Source organism: Solanum verrucosum, unplaced genomic scaffold (genome assembly GCF_900185275.1).
Source record: "Solanum verrucosum unplaced genomic scaffold, falcon-dt-bn FXZP01000103.1, whole genome shotgun sequence".
Classification (NCBI taxonomy): Eukaryota; Viridiplantae; Streptophyta; class Magnoliopsida; order Solanales; family Solanaceae; genus Solanum; species Solanum verrucosum.
This window is the reverse complement of record NW_026020048.1, coordinates 5131764-5157181: the sequence shown is the minus strand read 5'-3', so window position 1 is coordinate 5157181 and position 25418 is coordinate 5131764. Positions and strand designations below refer to the sequence as shown.

General features: G+C 30.9%; 1 protein-coding gene across 1 annotated transcript in view; it reads left to right on the top strand.

Moving 5' to 3' along the window:
• Positions 1–25418, top strand: part of LOC125822796 (catalase isozyme 2) — a 184115-nt gene extending 158697 nt beyond the window's left edge. Inside the window, exons 2-9 of the mRNA XM_049502259.1 lie at positions 21077–21174; positions 21318–21414; positions 22289–22566; positions 23103–23879; positions 24299–24388; positions 24515–24582; positions 24694–24787; positions 25079–25418. Of these exons, the coding sequence (XP_049358216.1) occupies positions 21160–21174; positions 21318–21414; positions 22289–22566; positions 23103–23879; positions 24299–24388; positions 24515–24582; positions 24694–24787; positions 25079–25138 (1479 nt within the window). The 5' untranslated portion in view covers positions 21077–21159 and the 3' untranslated portion in view covers positions 25139–25418. The remainder of the gene's footprint in view (positions 1–21076; positions 21175–21317; positions 21415–22288; positions 22567–23102; positions 23880–24298; positions 24389–24514; positions 24583–24693; positions 24788–25078) is intronic.

Sequence of the window (25418 nt, the reverse complement as noted above, 5' to 3'; positions counted from 1 at the left end):
GGAAGTAACCCGTACACCACATACAAAGTCTGAAAATTAGAACATAAAGAAAATCAAATAAAAATCATGTCTTTGTCCTTGGAACATGAGAACTCACTAACTCTACGAAGTCTATGGATCACCAACTAGCCACGAGCGGAGGGAGAGAAAACGTCAAGCTCTACATTAGTGAAACAATGTAGCACAAGTATATATTAGTGCAAGAAATGTACTAAATATGAGGGGAATGCAATAAAACATGAAACACTTCTACGGGACCTTCCTATGGTCCGTAGAACCAACTACTACCCGTCGGAACCTTCCGTTCCGTAGACCTAAGGTCCTAATCAAATCTCTGAATCAATTTTACGGGTCAGTTCTATGCGTCAAATATCCTACGGTTCGTCATGTCAAATCACATGTCAAACTTCAGAAACTTGAAATTTCAAAACTCAACTCAACTTCCTATGATTGCCTTTCTACGGCCCATAGGACTTCCTACGATCTGTAGATTGGACTCGTAGTTCACCGTTTCAGCCAAATTCTGCATTTTTCTTTCCTTTCCAACTATCCAACTTTCGAGGTGTTACATGAAAAGTAACATTTTATTTATTCTCTTAAATATTTTTCTTAAGAGGTATGTCATACCCCCAACAACTCACTTAATATAGACTAGAGGGAATAGTTTTTTTGAAAATGACAAATATTGTGGACCATTTGTTTTAGGAAGAATATATAACAAGTATTTTGGAATGGAGAGAGTACTAAGGGTAGTAAGAAGAAAAAACAAACTCTCTTGATTTACTAAATTGGAGAAATAAATTGAAATATTTATTCTTGATATAGGCCCTCAGGGTGGATTTAGAAAATATCAAGAGGTGTCACGTGACACTGCTTCATCAAATAAATGCAATTACATAAATGAAAAGGGAAAAGAAAATATAATATATAATTAAGGTGAGTGACACTTTTTAAACCAATCGTGTCCGTAGCTCAATTGGCTTGTTGTTGTAATTTTGTAGGATAGGTTTGACACTTTGTGTAATTTTTTATTTTTAAAAAAATAGTATTTTTTTTTTATGTAGTTATTTTAGATATATTTCAAAAAAGAGTACTCATTGAGCAGAAGTTATAATATATTTAACTTTTTTTAACAAAAAGTATTGTATAATACGTGAATTGTATTTTGTTTATATTTTATCTTATTTTAAATATAATATTATATTATTATTTTTATTATTTCACATTTTAAAAGGTGATACCGCTGATGAAAATTCTTGTGTACGTTACTGTAGGCACTATAATAAAAATAATTTTTAATTGCAACAAATATGCACATTAACAAAGAGTGTTAAAGTGTCTACCAACATTATTTAATTGTCATTAGATCCAATATAGTTATAGGCTTTTAACAATATTTACAAAGAGTGTTAAAATGTAATTGTCACTAGAAGTAGACTCTAAAAATATATTTAGTGACAATTAAGCTATTTTTGTTAATTAATTATCACTAAAGATTATTTTTGATATAGTGAAGGCCCAAGTAAAATGAAACGGAAGGAGCATACATTTGCTTTCTAAAATCATGACAATTATTTCAGACCATCTATTTTTCACTGGCACAATAAGTAAATAGGGAAATTTTTCAAAAGAGCAATATTTTAGCTTTTAGTGGGACTCCTTAGCAACAGTTTCATTATTTATTAAAAATGTCATTATTTTAGTTTGTTAAGGGATTAGTTATGTATTTATTTTATTTTGATTAATTTGAAAGAATACAAATAATTAATAACAGAACAGAGAAAATCATGGAACAAAAAAATCAAAAAAGGTAAAAAAGATTTTAAATACAAATCAGTTACGTTTTGAAAAGAGCATAATAGTCATCTTTTTGTCGAGCGTTTTTTTTGCTTTCTTCTTAAGAACATTAAAAAAAAATTAAAATAATTTAGTTTGTCTTCCGAATCATTCATCTGATAACTTTCAAAACTTCTTCAAGTTGAATACGACATATTTTTGAAACAGAATTTTTCAAAATTGACAACTATAAATTTGTCGTATCCAGTGAACAATCGAAAAACAATCAGGTATTTTTTTTTATTTTTTTATTTGTTTGGATGAGATATTTGTATATGTCGAGTACAAGAGTGTTATTTTTTTTCATGATTGAATTAGTGAAATCTTTGTATGCATTAGGATTTATAGCTTTTTCGGATGTTTTGTATCCAAATTATGATGTATAACAAATGAAATTGTTTTTTTTTAGTTTAGTAGCTGTTTTTTCTGTTTGAATGCATACAATAATTTGTATCCCATTAAGTTAATGTAACTAATCGATCATGAACTATATGTTGAATACAACAATATATGAATACAAAAGTGAGATGAAAAATACAAAGTTATAAATACAAAGTGAGATTGGATATAAAGTTGTGAATACAAAAGAAATACTCTCTTCATTTGAGATACAAAGTGACTTCGAAAGGTAAAATACAAACTAATGGATCATGAATTATATGTTGAATACAACAATATATGAATACAAAAATGAGATGAAAATACAAAGTTATAAATACAAAGTGAGATTGAATATAAAGTTGTGAATACAAAAGAAATTAAATACTCTCTTCATTTGAAATACAAAATGACTTTGAAAGGTAAAGTAGGCACATAAAATACAAAACTTGTTGGTATACAATTAGGTTGAATACAAAACAAAAGAGAAATACAAACTTGTTAACATATAAATTGAGATTGAAATACAGAATGAATACCCAATAAAATACAAAATTGTTAGCATACAATTAGGATGAATACAAATTAAGAAGGAAATACAAACATGTTGGTTTACTAATTGAGATTGAAATACAATGCAACCCTTGGGTAATACACAAATCAAATGAGGGAAATTCCCCAAAATTTTGAATATTATTTGGTATACCTCTAGTAATTCTGATTGAATCAGTCATTGTAGACAATCAGATGCTTTCCCCATAATCTAAAACCCTAAAAGCAAATTTCGATATTATTAAATTTTAAAATGTATTAAATATCAAACAAAACAAACATATATATGAATTTCTAGAATCTGCAAAATCTGAAAAATCAAAAGAAAATCACAAAAAAAATTGAAATTAATAAATATATTGTCACGCCCCAAACTCGAGGGGCGCAACTGGCTCCTAATGCCAAAACTCAGGCCCGAGCCGACCCTGCTGAACCATTTGCTACTAGCGCATGGCAGTCACACGCAATCAAGAAATCAAACAAGTATATCTCGGCTTAAAACTAAGTCATCGGCCGGCAAGGCCCCTGTCAACTAATCTATAAAAGAAACATCTACTCCCAGAAGATCATATAAATAAATAGCCAACTAGCACAGAAGTCCTGATTGGACCATCGAGGCCACCATGATATCTATACCAAAACTAAAAGCAGGCATATATAAATACAATACATCAAATAGCTCACAAGCTTCAACAAACCAACAACATAGGCCATTATGGCCATAACGTAGCTATACACCCCACGCACTAGTCTGCAAGCCTCTAAATGTAGTAAAGATTAGCGGGATAGGGCCCCAGCCTACCCATAAAGATATATACAACAAAAGGTAACAAACCTCCCAACTCTGGCAGCTCCGAAGGAAAGGGGCTAGCCAATCAGATAAAAGTCAATCCTGCTACTGAGGAGGTCTACTCAGTTGTATATCAGGTGTTATGTCGTAATTTGATTGTATTTTAGAAAAATCACTTTTTGAAATGTTCTAAGTATAAAACAATTTGAGAAAAATACTTAGAAAGAGTCGCCACTTAATTTTTTTTAAAGAAATTAAGAAAACTTATAATTTTCAAAGATTTAAACATAAAAAATCATTTGAAAATACCAAAGGGGGTTCGGGGTTCAATTTACACTTCGAGAAGGGTTTAAGCATTCGAAGTGCCCGCTAACATGCGGTTGACCTGCGACTTGACTAAATATATTTGACTATTTTTTAGGAAAATAACGATTTAACATAAGAAGAATAACTTACAATTTTGGTTAACTTAAAACAAAGTTAAATAAATGACACATTTTATTTTATTTTATTTTTAGAGAAAAGGGATCCAAAATGAAATATTTTACTTGAGACGCAAGTGAATAGAATTTTATTAAAAAAACTAGATTAATTAGGACTTACTTGACTCATTTTCTAAAATAATAATTTGATCCAAATTGATTAATTTAAGCATGAAACCATTTTAATTAATTGAAGAATTAAAGTTTCGACTAACCTTTTCGAGGAAAATGACTAATTAGAAAGAGAACATTTTTTAGTTCATTTGAGAAAAATACTTTTAACTTAAAATCACTTTAAAATAAAAATGTGATCGAGTGAAGCGGCTTTAAAACATATATTTTTTAAGAACAAAGATTTAACTTAATTAAAATACAAAATTCGACCAATATTTAATTAATAAAATAAATGACCTTAACACAAAAAAAAAAATTCAAAGCAAATCAACACAAAGAAAGTAACTCGTCTTTTGGGGAATCTAATTAAGTTAATTAAAAAAATATAAAGTTAGAGTTAAACAACAAACGATAAATAATCACAATTAAATAATTAAAGAGTAAGGGAGAAATTGAATTTGGGCCCTTTTGGGCCAAATTCGCTGAAAATTTTGGCCTTTAAACCAATCCCGTTTTTGTATACACAGGCTGTATATTAGTGTATATCGGATGTATATAGCCCATTTATTCACTTTCCGAGACCTGTACGTCAACTCCAAAGACTTGTCCTTCGATTTTTCAAGATTGATTGACTCGGTAAATAACTTTTGGGCCTCCGTGGCCCGGTTCGAAATGAGAAGGAGATGGATTTGAGTCCAACTTGGACTCCAACGAGAGAGTGAGCATGTGTAAAAGAGAGAAAAGAAAAGAATAAGTAGACATCTTATACAAGTAATTATGTCTAAATAACAATATGCTTTGCTATTAGACAAGATAGACATCCATAATTCCCAACATATTAACAAACAAGTAAATGAGAACTCTTGATTTGAAATGGACACAAAACTTATCTTCATTTAAACTAAAGAAAAGACTAATGGAGAACTCTAAGGTATCATGTTATGATATACAAATAGAGATAACAGTTGCATATAATGGGAAAAAAAAAAAACTAAAGAAGATTGGTGAAAAAATTTCCAAAGAAGAGTATAGTTAAAACAATGTATCGACACAATTTAATGAGATAAAATTCATCCAGAACAATGGGACAGAATTAGAAGGCTGCTGTTGTCAAACCAAAAGTTTCAACGAAATAAGTATCTAAAGGAAACTATAGTCCAGATTATGAAAGAAAGCTAAAATCAAACCGAGTCATTTCATGCTCAAATTATAAGTCGAAAGCTTCCACAACATATAAAGAAATGAGGTTTACAAACTTTTGAATTCAACTTAGTCACATTTTAATTGAACTGAACGAAATTGATTAACATAGATACGGTATTCACTTAATAGCACGGGTTAAAGGAAAAGGGAGGATGAAAGATCATTGCCATATAGAACAGTTTAGAAAAAAAAAAAAGCAATAACACAAAGCCACTATTTTATGCACATTAATCACGACAAATAAAGTGTGGGGGAGCAGCGAGGAAACTAGTTAAATAGAGGAAATGATACTTTTGTCAAATACGAAACAACAATCTTCCCAAAAGGGCAGAAATCTCAACCAAAAGAATAATTCGAGTTCACCCTACATTTAAATTGGAGAGCTTTTTCATATCAACAAGTTCTAAGTCTAAATTATTTCAATAGAGTGGAAATTGTAGCCTACTATATTCAACAACCAAGCCAATACATTATATTAAGACGGAAGTTGGAGGCATAAGAATATTAACAAAATAATTGGCTACAAACAGAGAAAGCTATACTTGAATAGTAAATCAGATTTTTTGCGTTAACTTTACTCAAAATACTTAAAGAGATCACATAAGAGACCAATATGCTATCACACATATGTTAGAAGCACTAAACCATTAATCCCAAAACCATACTAAGCATAAAATCAATCTAAGATGGCATAACGAGTAGTTGAAATTCAAATGGATATGAAAGGAAAACTTTGGACAGCCTACAAGCTTAAGAAAATAACAAACCACAAGAGTATATGCAGAAACCAGGAACAAGATTAACTCTTAAGTTGAATACATGCACACTTTCGAATTAAAACTAAGAAGATTCACAGATTTAGAACTCATTTCGAAGCAACACCCACTGAAATAGACTCGAAACTATGCCTAGACAAGTTACCAGCAACTTAGAACTTGAACCAATGTCGACTATGAAGAAGCGCAAACATGGACACCATCATGTCAAAGAAGAAATACTAAAAAAAAAACAACTCTATAAACAGTAGCTTTATACAGAGAAATCGCACCAATGCACTTGACATTTCTTAGATGCATAAACACGAATTCAGACGCCTATCATTGAACAAATACGAGGGGTAAACCCAAGATAAACAATAATCTTTATGGATGATTCAAACGAGTAACCGGAACATAATCTAATAAGCTAAGTAGATTTGTGACTATACTAACAAAAGAAATAGAGGAACATTGTTCTAGATAATACTCGTAAACCAAATTCTAACCTATAGAGACATAAAACAAAACTAAGAACACATAAACAAAACACATAGAAGAACGACGAATTAGCAAAGCTAAGAAAGAATTTACCTCTTTTCGGGCAGTGAACTGAGACAAGACGAGCTGCGAACAGAGACTCTTCCACCGCGAAATTTTAATACTAACAGCAAATCAATAAATTTAGAACCAGCTACGAACAGAAGTTTTCTCGAAACCTAGGATCTAGGGAATCGTTTGAATTTTCTTTTTGTGTAAGACGACTATTGTTTCAGAACTAAGCTCTCAAAAACCGTCCCCTAATCACTGAGAGTAAGAGGGTTATTTATAGGGAAAGATCCGCTGGAAAATTCAAACAGAGATTTGAATTTCTACTGCTCTTGCGAAGCAACAGTGAAGGCTGTTGTGCAGGCCTGCGATTTCCGTGAAAAGGGGGGAAAAAGAGACGCGAGGGTGATGGATTAGGTTGCTAGGGTTATGGGTTTGCAGACGGGCGACGAGATTTTCGGATTTGTTGGATTTTTTACAGAGGGATGGGCACTCTGTTCTTAGCTTCTAAAGAAGAACAAGATGTGTACAGGGAGTCGTTTTGCTACTGTTATGCGTGTGGTATTGTTATTGTACGTAATGGTTTCTTTTTTCTTTTTTTTTTGGTTGAAATTTGGAAATTTGGAAAGGTGGGCTGCTAGTGGAATTGGGCCGGTTGAAGGGTAATGGAAAGAGGCCCAAATTTGATTTCTTAAAGGTTTTAAAGGAGGTAAAATAAAAATGACTAAAATCATAAAAAGAAATATAGCCAAATTGATTTTAATTTGCAAAAGGCTAAAACCTAAATGAGACGAATTAATATAATTAATTAACGAGTTTCTTAATCTTAACAAAATTAAATAACTAATTTTAAAAAAAATATTAACTATTAATTAATTAAACTAATTGGCGAAATTTAAAGCAAAATTAAAACTTTTGAGACGATTTTCAAATAAAAATATACTAATTATATACATAACTATAAAAACATTTTAATTATTTTTTTAAAAAAATTTATAAAATTGACAAAACTTACATAAAAAATAACTCAAAAAATATTTCGAATCTCATAAAAGCTAATTAATTCAAAATTATAGCCATCACTTTAAAATACACTAAAAAATATAAAATCTTCTGAGATGATCTTCGAATATGTATAGGATATACTTACTTCATACATAATTATATAAAACATTTATATTATTAGAAATTATAAAAAGTGATAGACTATTTAGAAACTTGCAATATATATATATATATTTCTTTTTTTTCTAAAAATTTATGAAACTAATTATTTTAAATCGTTTGAAATTGAAGAAACTCGATGATTAATCTATAATGTGGAGGTCCAAAATTGGGTGTCAACATCAGGACCTGCATGCATGAATGCAGCGCCTCCAAGGCAATGGGGCGTCAGTACAAAATAATGTACAGAGTATGAAAGGTAATAGACTATGATGAGGTATCTTGATATACTGGAATAATCTGGTAAATAAATCAAGGATAAGATAAGTGTACTGATCTGCTCTTAAATCTAAACTTATCAAAAATAATAAAACAACAACCTAACCAAAGCCCCATAAGCTCGGCAGGTACAAACAGCACACAAGACCACCTACTCAGGCCCCCATAAGCCCGGAAGGTGCCAATCAGCCTATATACCCCTATCAGTAGTCCCTTAGCCCCATAGGTAGTCACATACCCCTCTTAGGCATTAATATAGCCTCGTAGGCAGCACATAGCTCTCTTAGGCACCAACGTAGCTTATAGACAACTCATAGCCCTCTTAGGCAACAACATGGCCCTGTAGGAAGTACACATCCTTCTTAGGCGTCAATATAGCCATGTAGACAACTCATAGCCCTTCTAGGCACAATATAGTCTCGTAGGCAACTCATAGCCCTGTTAGGCATCCATATAGCCCTGTAGGCAGCAAATAGCCCTTCTAGGCATAAATCACATTCCTGCAGCTAATCACAATAGCCCCAACGGCAATAATAACAATCCAACCGCTAAAAAAGAGCAATTTAGTTATATGTAACCTATATGAATAGCCTCTAAGTCGTGTCTAATATAGGGACGCTACTAACTGAATAAGAATCTCGACAAGGGATAATTATATCAACTCGAGCAACCAACAATCAACAATCACGGCTACAAGTATATCAAGGATAACAACCCAAATACATTGCTTCTAAACTTTAAGAAAACATGTCATAAGTAGGGAATAGCCTTAACATACCTTTTTCACTAAATTCACGTGGCCTAACGACTTTTACTCAATAATCCCTCGATACTACAACAAGGTAGGACCATAATCAACACACAAAAATAAAAGATACCATGACAATACGATAAAATATATGTATTTTCGTCGCAAATTGTTATTTGCTGCTTATAAAAGCTAGAGTCGATGAAAGAAGGATCTTACCTCGATCTTAAGGTCGTAATACGCTTCAAAACCTTCAAATATATCCAAACCCTTGTTGTCCCAAAACTAAAGTGTGATACGCTACGGAATCGATAAAACAAATTATACCACGATGATGAGCCCAACACATAGAACAACTTTCATCAAGGACTTAAGTCGAGAAAATATGTACCTTCGTTGATCCTAGAAATGGGTTTCTCTATTTTTCTCTGGTTTTTAGATAAAAATGAAGAAATTTTTTGAAGAAGAAGATATATGTAAAGTTCCACCGACCTAGGGCCCCACCTCACGTGCATACTTGCGCAGTCCCACGAAAACACAAATATCTCTCTATTCTAAAGTCGTATGAACAAAAAGTTTAATGCGTTGGAAACTAGACTCGTAGACCTTCGATTTGATAGGTCGTGGGCCCCATAACTCTTTATATATTGGGAGAAAATATTTGACCCAAATTTCAGAGAAATCTTAAAAAAGAACTTACAATAACTTCCGCCAACTTTTATTTCGCAACTTACTTAACTTCAAAACTTGAGATACAACCCTTGAACACTTAAAATATGACATACCACATCATTTTTAATTTATTACTCACTCTCTTTGTCTTTCCACGAAGATACGAGTTAATTTAGACGTTTTGAAAAGTCGGGGTGTTACATATATGATGAATATTTAATCAAAATCACATAAAAATTGGAAAATTTGACTGAAAATCCGTAATGTATAGAATCAGTGATTTAAACATCAAATAAAAAAAATCAAAATTGATAATGGAAATTACCTTGCCAACCAAGAAATCTGCTTGAATTAATGAAGAGATTTCATTTAACAATAAAGAAAATTTCTTGATGAACAACAATTTAGCACTTTGAAGAAAGATAAACTTGAAACGTGAAAGGTGAAAGGTGGGGAAGAAACGTGAAAGTTGGGGAAAAAACGTGAATGGTGATGAAAAAAGGTTAATGGTATTGGTTTAATTTATTTTTTTCACTTTAAACGGTTATTGATATATAATTTGATCTAATATAGGACTCTTTCCATAAATAAAATTAATTTAAAATACTAAAATTTGAATACATATTATTTTATAAAAATATTATCATTCTGCCATTTTAAATAAATATTTTAAAGTGTTATTATTTTGACTAATTATGTTAGGTATTATGACTTAATTGCTAATTTTCCTTAAATAAAATGGTCCCAAGGGACTAGAATGCAACACAAAAACACCCAAGGCATGGAATTTACTATTTTTGGAAAATAGGAATGACCAAATATAAGCACAAAAGGGTAATCATGATGGGACTCTTACTCTTTTATTAGTACAATTTTGAAGTCAAATGATGAGTTAAAGTTATGATTTTGATGAAGAGGTAAAGTTGCTTTGAATTAGCATACACTTTGGCTTGATTCAATGATGAGTTGAGCTTTCTCTTTGCTTGAAAATTCAAGACTGACATATAACAAATTTCGTTCTTTTTTTCTGTATTCGCTCTTCCCTGTTCTTGGTCTGAAAATAAAGAAAGGCTACAAGTAAAGAGATTTATTCATTGCTAAGAAAAAGAAAGAACGTGAAGGGGAATTAGAACTCAACAGTTACACCTACTTAATCTATCTTTTGTTTCATTTCTTCAAAAACAATCACAATCTCTTTTTTTTTTTATCATGGATCTACGACTAGAAATTCAATGTGTAATCTCATATGTTCACCATTGAATTCTTTCCTTCTACAGTAAGCATTATGTCCCATTTCATTCCATTTTCAGCTTCTGTAAGCTTATAATCTACAATATATTGGTCAATTCCTCATAAGTTCTTGCTGGTCAAGTTTCAGGGGACAGCCATATAAGGTGCATGTTGATGGCAAAGGGGAAAAAGTTTCTCCTTGATATTGACAATGAAAGCTTTGGCAATTATATTTAATTGTTGCAGCTGACCTTTGTAATTTACTTGTTTGGTTGATGAAACTGGTAGTTTTTGCTGTTGGTATTTGTGTAACTGTTCCCAATTCATCCATTTTGTTTATGCATCACTCCAGATACATGCATCTAGTGTGATTCGCATGTACCTGAGATATATACGAATCTCGTTGACCTCCCTCATGTACCTGAAAGTAAAAATACATGTATCTAAGTGTAAAATAACTAGGAAACTCTATAATAGTGATAAAATACGTAATATTTTGAAAGTATAAGTAATAATAGTATATATATGATAGTAAAGTATGTCTAATTATGTAGTTTTTCCTTTTGAAATTCCAGTTAATGTGGGGTCTAACACTGACTATACAATTTAGATCCTTAATTCACTAGTAGTACTAATTGGGTTTGTTTGATCGGGAACAAGTTATCTTGAGATTAGTTGTCCTAAAATTATAGACATAACCAAGTTAAAAATTGATGTTTGAAGTGGAAGCGTATTAGTGGATTTTATGTGATAAAATTTAGTTGGATCCCGTCTTTCTAAGTGAATGAAAAGTTTTAAAATAATTATGAGACCAAAACTGAGATAATATCTCATATGGCACTCAATTATGAGTTATTCCTTCAAAAGTCACACATTTTTTTCTTTATAATTCCAAAGTTACACAAATATAAATATATGCATACAAAGTACCCAACCAATTTGCTTTGTCAAATTTTTTTGCTTTAGACATGTATACTAGATACAAAAGCCCAAGCCCAATATATTACTTTATTTGTTTTAATTTAGGAAAAAATACATAGATATACAATTTAAGATATTATAATTTCTAAATTTCCTACCATTTAAAGAAATTACAAAAATTCTCTCTCGGATTCATCCTTACCCCCTTTTGGATACATCTTTATCGCCTCTCAGGTACATCCCTATCCCCTCTTGAATACATCTATTACCTCTCGGATACATCTCTCCCATTGAGTAATGTATCATTTACAAATTACAATGTATCGAACAACCAAGGGAATGTATTCGAGAGAAATGAAAAATCAGAAAAAATTGTAATTGGACAAACTTCAAGGAAAGGATGTAATTAGCCCCCTAAGGTATGAGATTTTTGTACTTTGTACAATTTATGTGACACAAATAAAATTAGGAGAGTCATTTACATTTTGAAATATTTATTGTTGTTAATTACTTTTATAAAAAATTTAAGGTAGTTTTCAAATAATATTTGTGGCACATGTGATATTTTGAGAGTTAATAATTTTTTTAAATATATTTGTTTAAATATTTTAAGTTGTTAATTATTGTGATTTATGGTACTCTCGATTAACGTAATTTTTAAATAATATATGTTACCCATTATGTCTCAATTTATGTGGCATATGTGAAATTTCAAAAGTTAATCAAAATTTTAATATATTCTTAAATATTTTAAGTTGTTAATTATTGTGATTTATAAACTTTTAACTTAATTTTCAAGTAATATATGTCACTCCCACAGTCCCATTTATGGCATAAGTGTAATTTTTAGAGTTAACCAAATTTTTTGTATGTTATTCTAAATATTTAAGTTGTTGATTATTGTGATTTGCACTACTATTTTTTTATGATTATTAAATACATAACATACTATTAAAAAAAGTAAGACAAATAAATTAAAACAGAGAAATCACTAAATATTAATAGAGGAAATTGGAGATATTTAGGATTAATTTGTGTTCTTTTAAGAAAAAAAAAATTATGTCAAAAGTAGTGGGTCCAGTTATTTGAAATTATACAAACTTAAATTAGTAATATACAAAGTTGTGTATTTTTTTCCTTTTTACTTGGTATATACAGAGAAGTTAAATTAGTGTTTTTTTTTTTATTTATTATCTAAATTATTTTTCAACTTTATTTATGGTTTTTCAAAATTGCTACAGTTCATTCTTATGTATAAGAGTCATAAGTAGCGTATTAAATTGAAAATATGTGGAAAATTTTCTTGAAGTAAATAAAAACTTGATAAAATATATATTTTGTAGAAATTTCACCTCAAAACAACGTTTTAGGGCAGAGTTGGATCTAGAATTTAAAGGTTGTGAGTGTCATATCGTTAAGTTGATTGAACCGATCAAATTATTAGTCGTTAAGTGTCAACCGTTTGTAATTATTTATCACATAAATATTATAATAATGTCTATCAAAGTCAAATGTTGCCCATGGCCTAATGGTATAAACATTGTTTTTTCGTGTGGATTGCGGGTTCGAGTCCAAGCCCTAACATTTTTATTTTGCAAAAGAAACAGAAACTGCATTAAAAAATGAGCTAATGGTGAATCGAACTTGGGACCCCTATTATTCATAAGCTTTTTATGCATATATATATATATATATATATATATATATATATATATATATATATATATATATATATATCAAGTACTAGAGAAATAAAACAAGCTCAAATGTAAGATCGAAGTTGATACAAATAATTCATACAGTAAATTTAATAATATTTTTGAATTATGATATACTAATTGTTATTGTGTTAAAAAGAAAATTGAATAATCATTCTCAACTCATTCTGTTGTTCATTATTTTTTCCTTGATCATAAGTAACCAAAACATATATTACCATTAATCTGTACCTATATATGATAATAAGAAAATATTATGATAATTTTTATGGTCAAATATTCTTATTTGCATGTAATTCATTTCATTAATGTCATAGTTCTTAATTCATTGCTTTTGAAAAGCAGTTTTTAACATATTATAAATTTTAATAAATGTATATATTAAATAAAATTAATGGCAAAAAAACATTATTAATATTTGACAAGAGAGTCAACTTTATAATTACTACACATGACACCTTAGATTGCAAGTGAGAGCTATAAATAGGAGTCCTACTTTACTCATTTTTTCCATCCCATCACATTACTCATTTAGTAACATTAATCTTGCTTAGCTTCTTCTTTCAAATTAATTAAGAAGGTATGGTTTCTTCTACAAGATCTGGCAATAATGCTTCAATTGAGAAAAGGTCCTCCAAGGATAAAAACAATGTAAGTTTTCCTAATTTAATTATCTAATGATACTACATATCTTCATAGAATCTATTTATGTAGAAAGTTCTCTTTTGTTTTCATTTTGTGTTTTCAATTAATTCAAATATGTGCAAATCAATTATTTATATTTTCTTCTATGCTGTTGATATGACTAATTTTCTTTATTTGGATATATAAAGAACAAGATCGGTAGTGATGAAGAAAACACTTGTTCATCCAAGCTCAATCGCGTTTTGAATGATTTTGCTTCTTCTGCCTTTCTAAATGATCTCACTCCTCCTGCAAGTGAAACCGTTATCACAGGTAACATTGATATTGGATTTTTTTTTAAAATCTCGCTGAAAAATGTGTGTGCGCGCGCGCGCGCACATATATATATATATATACATTTGGGTCACGTATAAATGACCAACTAAAACAGCCAATATTGCTTACAACAAGAAAGATCAAGTGCCTACAGAAAAGACACTCATCCACTTGATATTTCTTGTTGTAAGTAGTATTGGCCGTTCTAGTTGGCCGCTTACACCTGACCCGAATGATTATTGATTGAAAATACTTATTTATAATGATTTTTTAAAATATAAATAAAGAATTTTTTCCAATACGATTGACCGTTGATCTACCCATACATAGAGCTCAATTACATCCTCTTCTAATAGCTAACAACGATGAATCTACAGAAGATCAAACACCAAAGGCCAAGCTAGAGAAGGTTTTGGAGGAAAAATCAACAAAAGAGGTCGTTGTTGCTACAAAACAACAAAAGGAAGCACAATTAAATGAGAGCATCCAGGTCATGACTAAGCGGTTGCGTCATGTGTTTGGTGATATACCACGCACATACACTCCACGTAAGCGATTGTGTGATGTGTTTGGTGATGGATCAGACACATCGCATCCAATTAGAACGGTCAATGATGCTTACAACAAAAAACATCATGTGCCTACAGAAAAAGACACTCATCCACGTCAACCATTGTGTGGAAATAAGTTGCACTCCTATCAAAATTCATATTACTCTAGTAAGAAAGAAAATTTGAAATCATAACTCCTTTTATTTATTGGATTCAAAATACTTATTTTAAAACTGAACTTTTAAAATATAAATACAGGAATTCCCCCAATACGATTGACTGTTGATCTGCCCATATCTTCTCCTATGGCTACAACAACACAAGAAAGAGAGGTTGTTGTTGCTGCTGCTGTAATACCAGAGGAAGGTGTTGGGGACAATGTTGCAGAAGAACAACAAGCACCAGAGGCTCTTAATGCTTTTGCAGAATTATGTTCAACTATACACAACGATTTGGTTCCTATATACGGTGAAGAACCATTGTACGAATCTCAACATTTTTCCACCAGGAAAAGATGATAAAGATTATTATTAATCAAAACTTGAACAATGTAATTCAGTTTTTTTTATGTGTTTAATTTAATGGTGTTGAAATATAGATTATTGTCGCACTTTCAAATTTTTGTTATATTTTGATTTATGGATATTTTGTTGTGTTCTTTTTGTTACAATATCTAATTTCATTTTTCTCTTTTTGTTTCAATATAATATATTTCTTGTTAATTTATATATAGGTATTGAAAATGGAGTGGGGTGGCGCGGGTTGAGCTCAACCGCAAATTTTTTGAACTGCTCCGCCCCATATGAACCCGCCCCACATAAATTTCAAAGTTTTTTTTCCTTTTTAATTGAATTTAATATGAAAAAAACAAATTTGTAATTTTTTTTCATTTTTCACCAATTAATTGTTTCTAGTTAACATTTTAACAATTATTTCTTAATTGCTAATTAATTATTTCTAATTAATATTTCAACAACTAACATTTGAATGAACAAGTCTAGTTTAAATTTAACAAAAAAGAAGAAGTTAAAATTAAAGTCAAAGCTTACTATAAGAAGTGTATATCTTTGTTTTTTTTTTATCAATTACAAAGATTTAATTTTCTTCAGGTTCCTATTCGGTACCTTAAACCCGCCCCACATAATTTTAAATCCGCTTCACATAACTCTAAATTCATCCCGCCCCGCATAGCTCTAAACCTGCTCCACCCTGCCCCATTACAATCCCTATTATATAATTACTAGTTCGCAAGGCAACGCACTATGCAGGAAGTGATTGGTGTATTTGAAATGGGCTTCAAGAAAGAGTGCGGTATAAAGAAGTTGTGTACAAACTAAATACTACATGCCATGTATTATAGCATCATATACATAGTTATATCATATGTATCATGACTATAGTTATAATTAATACAAATTTGAGTGTTACAGAAACTAATTTATACTTCTTTCATATGCAAATTTATTTTAATCTATTCTGAGTTTAATTATCTCTTATTTGTAATCTCAAATATATGTGATGAAAGCTGGTGAAAATCCTTCAATTTTCTTTATATTGACAAAGTAACTTGCAAATATAAATTGTAGTATTATGCTATTCTTTTTGGGCCACATTACTTATCATATGTTTTGTTGGGAAAATTATATAATTAAACATAATATATCATTATTACTTATACTATCAAAATATTACATATCTTACCACTAATTAAGAGTTTCCTACTATATATTAAGGAAGGTACACTTAGACGCATGTATTTTTCCTACCATATACACTAAAATAGGGAGAGAGGTGAGCAAAATTTGTTATGTATCCCGGATACATGTGAATCACACTAGATACATGTATATCTATGTATTCAATGTGACTCACATGTATATGAGATATCAAATACATAGGAGAGTGGCGAGCGAGATGAGAGAGAGGTGAGTACGACTTGTTATATATCCAGATACATGTGAATCCACTTGGATACAATGTATCTAGAACAAATTACACCTAATTTTTTACCCATGTATTTCAAGTTTAATGTATCTGGACGTATCTAAACGTATCTAGACACACCAAAATCTAGTAAGATACGTAATTGCAAACTAGAATGTATCTAAGTAATTAACTTCTAAACTAGTGGAATTTATGTAAGTCCCCTTTTTGTTTACATGCCTCTTGAGAAGGTATGTGTTTTGACTATCATATCCTTATTTATTATTTTTAATCATTAAAATATTAATCATTCTTTAATAAATAAAAAGAAATTTAATCTAAGCTATCACAACATTGGAGTATAAATATATGCCCATCCCTTAATTTTTCATGCTAACTAGTCAATGCTTGTTACTTTCGGATAATTATTACTAAGGTCGAAATGGAAAGAATATACTCAATTACTACGTATTATACTACTTGCCCTTGTTGACTGACACATTCCTTAAAAAAACTTTAATTAAATATGTATTCTATTCTAACTTTGATTATTATATTTTATATAATTATTTAATACTATCTGTTCCTAAATATTTGCCATGATTTTTTTTTTTTTGCACACCCCTTAAAAAAATAACAAATAGAGACTAGATTTAATTTGATAATATCCTTAATTATTATTATTCCTATCAATTTAATATTTTTTTCTTTTGCATCACAATTTAATATTTTTTTCTTTTGCATCATATTAATATATCTCCATATTTATGACTAATAGTAAAGGTGATAACAAATCCATCATCGATGGAAGGTGAAAGAATGCATTTGGAAGGTTGAAAGAAGGAAATGTGCCAGATGTTTTGAGTTGTTTTAAGTTGTCTTTTCTTATTTTACTACTCTATGTTCTTAATTACATGTCCATTTTAACTAATTAAGAAAAGACAATTTATTTTACCTATTATACCCTCAATTAATTATTTTGAAAAAGGTAGAACTTTTTGAAAATCTTAAGTTTTTTAATTCATCTACTTCATAATTAATAGGGATAAATAGTAAACTCGCTATGTCGATAATTATTTTCTTAATAAGTGTACCAGTTCAGTTGAATTTATTAATGAGTATACTTATTATCGTTAAAAATTATTTTTGTTAACATATAGTCCAAAGTAAATGAGTTAATTCAAAATTCAAGAAAATTATTGAGATTCATTTTGATATTTATCTTTCATAACCGCAAAAAGGATTTCGATAGATCAAACTAGAAAATAAATAAATTAACAGATGTAATAGTTAAATTATTTTGTGGGCTTCCTCCTATTATAGAGTTCTTCCAGGCAACCTGTGTTGTTTCCCATTTTCTTAAAAGGAAAGCCAAGTTCAAACTTCAAATTTATTCAAGTCTACGAGGTTAAAATTTTCAGTTTTTCTGGAAGTTTACTAAAATGAGACTCAAATATAATCAAAACTTTTATAGCATAAGAATTCACTCTAACAAATTAAACTCTTTCAATCATACATGCAGTGTATTCAATGGCGTACATAAAAAAATTTCTGTCAGCAATGTCATCTTTTAAAATAAAAAATAAAAAATAAACAATATAACACTATATTAGTATATGTACAACTTTTCTGAATGAGTTTTTTTTTTAATGTATTCAAAAAATAACCTCATTAAAAACAAGAGTGCTAAATATATAAAACACCAAATAATCACTAAAGAATTTTATTCATTGGATTTTATAAATTATTCTTAATCAAAGAAGGTCAATGGAAAAAAACATTAAAAAAGTTATAAAACGAGGCTAGCAGGTTTAAACACGTATAAAACCTTTGAAATTGCAGCACCAAACCATTTGAACTACGGTTAACTTTAGTCAAACGTATATCATTTTAGTTTTATTTGTCACTATTTTCCCTTTTCAATATATATAATATATTAAAAAATTTCAACAAATCAGTGTCACGCGACACACTTAAACCTTTCTAAATCTGCCCCAGAATGTATTTTTCTTCTTAGTTACTATAAGAAGAATATTTGAAAATCGAAAATCAAATCAATATTACATTAAAGTAAATCGAATCGACGGAGATCGATCTCAATCTTTTTGACCCGGCCTCTGAGATGACTTTTGAAGTTAAATTTAGGCTTAAAGTCCTAAAAGCCATTTTGCTGAAACAGCGCGGGGTCTACACTGATTATACTAGTTAGGTCCTTAATTCACCAATCACCAGTAGTAGTATTAGTGATCGTTTGGTCAGAAACAAATTATTTTGAAACTAATTGTTTTAAAATTGTTATTCACCTTCAATATGAGATAAATATAACAATGCAATTCCAAGATAATTAATCATGAGACTTAATTTTATCCTAACTAAATATGAAATAAAATCATCTTAAAATTAATTATTTTACAAACCCTTTACATATGTTCTCCTTTTCTGTTACGTAATTCACTGAAAGAAAGTTACAATCACTCAAGTACTCTTTGCCATTCTTGCAAATTCATGAACCACAATATTTTTTTCTTGGAAATTTCACGTTTTTATAGTTATTTTAAATCTAAAGTTGTAGGTCAGTGAGTACTTTCCAACTACATGACGTGTACTCTTTATCTTCCTCTTTTTTTTTTCTTCTTCTCTCCAATCCCACCAAAATCCAAAGAATAAATATAATAGCAATGTGAAAAGGATCTTGACGTACATTTTTATACTGACAATTGTGTTTCTGCTATTTTCTATTCGTTGGCAAATGTTCCATGTTACATTTTGTGTGGTTCTAAATGACTCCTTACCCTTTTTTTCTACCTTTTAGTGGTGTCGAGAAGCTTACATATTTATTGTGGTTTTGTTGCTACCTAAAACTTAGATGTATTTATTTGTAAGTAACAAAATAAAATAAAACAAGATAAGGAAACCTCCCCTTCAATACATTATGTTCTCATATTATTTTTCAAGTATTATCCAAAGTCCACTATTTATCATCTTCACAATAAATATAAATTAATTATATTTGGACCCACATTTTTCTACTAGTGATTCCTAACCAGCAGATGACGCCACTAATTCTTGGCCATTTAATATGTTTTACCATTTTTTCCCCGTAAAATTCGGCATGTTCGATTATATATGAATCAGATAAGTATTCCTATTTTTTTTTTAATATTAAAATTTTTATATCAATAATTGTTTTCTTAATAAGGAGTATATTTTTTTTCTATCCTGAACATAATTTTTATTACAATCAATTATTTCTTCTATCCAATTTTAATTGTCATGTTACGTTTTTCGAAAGTCAATTTGATTAATTTTTAAAGTTAAATTAGATGCATTAATATGATATTTTAAACAAAAAATTTAGATATTAAAAAACTATACGAAAAGTATTATAAATTTCATTTTTTTGCATATCAATATGATGAAAAAATACATCGTAAAATGTTAGTCAAAGTTATTGCTCCCTCCGTCTGTCATATTGCGCTAAAGTCAATTTGACTAATTTTCCAAGTTAAATTAGATTACATCAATTCAATATTTTGAAGAAAAAAAAATAGATATTCAAAAACTATACGAAAAGTACTATAAAATGCATTTTTTTTTGCATATCAATATAATGAAAAAATACACCATTAGTCAAAATTCTTATAGTATGACTCTAAAAAAGGAAATTATGACAATTAAAAGTGAACGGAGTTAGTATCATTTGACTCTAAAAAAAGAAAATTATGACAATTAAGAATGGACGGAGAAAGTATTAAACTTACCTAATTAGTTGGAATGGACAAATGTACTAAACACGCAAATTAAAATAAGCCATTTATATTAGATAGATCTCACGCTTATGGCTCCTTACGTAACTTGTTTAATCTCAATTACCACCTAAAAATTTCTTAATTGACCTTTACTTGTACGCCTAATACTTAATTTGAGTAAACTCTGAGATATATTTTTCTTTCCTTTCCCTGATTTTCTGCCAAAGGGTCTGTAAATCCGTGCGTATGAGGAGGAGAATTAAGGATGATCAAATTATTCAATACATCTAAAGACCGCGATGAAATAATAAGTACTCCTCACAATTAATTAAATCAAACTCTTTAAGACGTTCTGATTTTAATTTAAATTAATCTGTCCTAAAACGGTACTGGACACTTCTTAAAAAACCCAAAAGAGAAGAAGAAAGTATTCGTCGATATAAATAAGACGTGCCGGCCATAGCTTTTATTATATTCATTTTGCAGTGACGAACTCTATTGGTTAAGACCACAAGTCCCCTTCACTTCTCCCTCTTTTTGCTTTAGTTAATACTCTACACCTCTCTCTCTCTCTTTTGCTCTCTAATGGATCCTTACAAGGTACACTTCTTCTTCTTCTTCTTCCCTCAAACTTAGCTTTTGATAGATAATAATGGTACTGTTTTTGTTATCTCTCTTTTACCCTATTTCTAATTTTCCTGTGAAACTTATATATGTATGGTTTTGCTCATGTTATAATGCAGTACCGTCCGTCAAGTGCTTTCAATTCACCTTTCTGTACCACTAATTCTGGTGCTCCTGTTTGGAACAACAATTCATCTCTTACTGTTGGTGCAAGAGGTATGTTTAATTTTCTTCGATTGACTCATGTCTCTTCATGACTACTTCTGGTTAGGGTATGAAATGTGCTTTGCGAATTACTTTTTAGGAGTTTAACTCGGAAGAAATGGTTTTCTAGCCTTTTTTGAATGTTTTAGGTCTTTTATAACAGAGATCTTAATTTGACATCTGAAAAGACCATTTTCTTTTTTTTTTCTTTTCTCTTAAACTTATTGTCAAACAGATTATTTGGCCGATGGTTGGTTAATTAGAAGTTGCTTTTATTTATTTATTTATCTCTATGACAGTAAAAATTATTGCTATTAGATTCTATTGTCGCCTTTTTGGTCTCAGATTTGAAGGCAATCACCATTTGTTTTGGTTTTCCAGAGGTTTTTATACCACTCTGTATATACTAAATGGATGACTCCTATTTCACTGTAGAATTGCTTCTTCATCATATATGCTTATCCATCTATCTACTGGCTTGAAGATTATGTCGTGAACCTATTATGCTCGTTACTTTAACAGTTTAACTCTGAAAAAAAAAACTTACCCTTGAATATAGTGGTGTATCAACACAAATAGAGCTTTGTATCTTGATGATATTTCAATATCAGTTCGAAAATAGGTATTGTTAAGTTATTCTCCGAGATGTTTGCTAACATAATTAGCACTCTGTAGGACCACTGTTAATTTTACATTGAACTTAAGTTATACACACTTACCGTGTAAAGAATTTTTGGATTACCAGTGCAATTTAACCAGTTATAGATCAAAGGTTACTACCCTACTTTTACATTCCTATATCAAACCTGATATGGAGAGTGATGTTGTTGTATGATAGATTCTCTTACATATTTGTGTTTGTGGCTGCTCACAATTTTCTTTCCAGGTCCTGTGTTGCTTGAGGATTACCATTTGGTGGAGAAACTTGCCAACTTTGACAGGGAACGTATCGCGGAACGTGTTGTTCATGCCCGAGGTGCTAGTGCCAAAGGGTTTTTTGAAGTTACTCATGACATTGCTCACCTTACCTGTGCTGATTTCCTTCGAGCTCCCGGTGTCCAGACTCCAGTCATTGTGAGATTCTCTACTGTTATTCATGAGAGGGGTAGTCCTGAAACTCTGAGGGATCCTCGTGGTTTTGCTGTCAAGTTCTACACCAGAGAGGTATGCCGAACATCAATTTGATGAGTTACAGCTACTATAGTTCTATACCTTCATACTTCAATTTCCATATACAGACTGGAGTATGCATGTTTTGATGATTCCCTTGTTGGCACACGGCTTAATAATATGTACCTCATTTAAATGTTGCCTGGAGTTCTTCATCGATGTTATGTTGCAATTCAAAAATACTATATGGAGTTCATTTAATTTTTTTCGGTAGTGTATCTGCATCCCATAGGGTTCTATCTTTAAGTACCTTGCATATGGGTCCACGTGTTTGTTAACATTCTAGAGGTTTTGAAATATGAAGCGATTGTTCATGTTGTTTAACATCATACTAGAGACTATAAGACCCTGTGATATTCAATTCCTTTCAGTGCATTTTATGCTGCTAATTTTCATGATTTAACACCTGTCCTTTTGTAGTCTTTTTGAGAAATGATCTCATTGCTTTTCAAAGATGCTTGCGTTTGTGATTTGTTGGTTGCATTTGATTTTAATCCTTAATTCCTGCTCAATTTGCAATATACCATCAGGGAAATTTTGATCTGGTAGGGAACAACTTCCCCGTCTTCTTCATCCGTGATGGAATGAAGTTCCCTGACATGGTCCATGCTCTGAAGCCAAATCCTAAGTCCCATATCCAAGAGAATTGGAGGGTCCTTGATTTTTTCTCTCATCATCCCGAAAGCCTGCACATGTTCACTTTCCTCTTCGACGATATTGGTATTCCACAAGATTACAGGCATATGGACGGGTCTGGTGTCCACACATTCACATTGATCAACAGGGCTGGGAAATCAACTTATGTGAAGTTCCACTGGAAGCCCACATGTGGTGTTAAGTCCTTGTTGGAAGAAGAGGCAATCCGAGTCGGAGGAGCAAATCACAGCCATGCTACTCAGGACCTCTATGACTCTATTGCAGCTGGAAATTATCCTGAATGGAAGCTCTTCATTCAGATTATGGATCCAGATCATGAAGACAAATTTGACTTTGATCCACTTGATGTGACAAAAACTTGGCCAGAGGATATCTTGCCTTTGCAGCCGGTGGGAAGATTAGTTCTGAACAAGAACATTGATAACTTTTTTAATGAGAATGAGCAGCTAGCTTTCTGCCCTTCTATTGTGGTTCCAGGGGTTTATTACTCAGATGATAAGATGCTTCAAACTCGTATTTTCTCCTACTCTGATACCCAGAGGTATCGACTTGGACCAAATTATTTGCAACTTCCTGCTAATGCTCCAAAGTGTGCTCATCACAACAATCACTATGATGGCTCTATGAATTTTATGCACAGGGATGAGGAGGTACGTTCTCTCTCCTTCCATAACGGGACATATCTATCCCTGAATTTTATGATCTTAATCTTTTAAGATTTTTTACACAATCAGGTTAACATTTTTTTAACTTTTACCATGTGTAACAATAAGTTAATTTTCAAGCAAAGGTGATATAGTAACTTAAAAGATGGGGAAATAGCCAGTTATGTTGCATTGATATTGTAAAAGTTCTTTACATGTCAGTGTATGTAACTTAAATCCTATGCTAATACCACATAATACCAATACGTTATTGCAGCAAATGGTGTGTCTTTAGCTTAGCTTGGAAGTTCATACACATTGAAATAGTTCGTCTGATATGTTGACTGTAGTGTCATAACTTTTAGTTTATTTACTGTTTTAATTATGACGATACTTTATAATAGTTAATGCGTGGTTAATTACAGATCGACTACTTCCCTTCAAGGTATGATCAAGTTCGCCATGCTGAGGTGTATCCTATTCCTTCAACAGTTTGCAGTGGCAAACGTGAGAAGGTTTGTTCCTTTTTACCTATTATCTGAACGCTTGAAGCTGAATTAAGACTAAAACTTGTGAAGCAGTGTAACTAGATATTCAACACAACTTATTTTAACTTTTGTGCATCTGAAAATTTCTTACAGTGCATCATTCAAAAAGAGAACAATTTCAAGCAACCAGGAGAGAGGTACCGCACATTCACACCCGACAGGTAAACATGATTGACATATCTTAAACTGTGTTGTTGTTAAGTTAACGTTTTCAGAAGTTCTAAACCCCATCTCCTTCATTCTGTTTGATATACTTGTTTTTTCATTCACAGACAAGAACGCTTTATTCGTCGGTGGGTGGAGGCCTTGTCTGATCCTCGTATAACTTATGAAATACGCAGCATTTGGATCACATACTGGTCTCAGGTCAGTACTCTATCATACCCTATATTTATCTGTGTTAGGCAGAGGTGGATTTAGAATAGATTTTTCTGGTCAAACTGAACTCCTGCTTTTGTTCAAATATGCAAAAAAACTTTAGAAGGCATACATATTATAAGATCAAACTCATTCTAAACCTACTAACTACAAACTTAGAACTCGCTTCTAGACTATTAGGTCAATTTTTCTCAATCTAGACTTTATCTTGGCAGTAAATTTCATAGAGTGACGATTTATTCTGTAAATTTCCTGACAATGTTAAATGGATTACTGCAGGCTGACAAGTCTCTGGGTCAAAAGCTTGCATCTAGGCTTAATGTGAGACCAAGCATATGAAGACGAAGCTTTTGAATGGTTTCAGAGGAGGTGATGATCTCAATGCGAGAGTTTTAATAACTCATTCCAGTTATATAGCAAGATGTATAATGTGACGGATGATCATATTTAGATGAAATAAGGAGCATTCCCCCAATACATATGCATTTGTTATTGTGTTGCTGTTGTAATATGAATGAATGAATGAATGAGTGAAGCAATGGTAATTACAAATAATATTTCTGTACTAAGTTGTACACTTATTTATCAGTATTGTCATGAATGTTTTTGGGTCCCAACA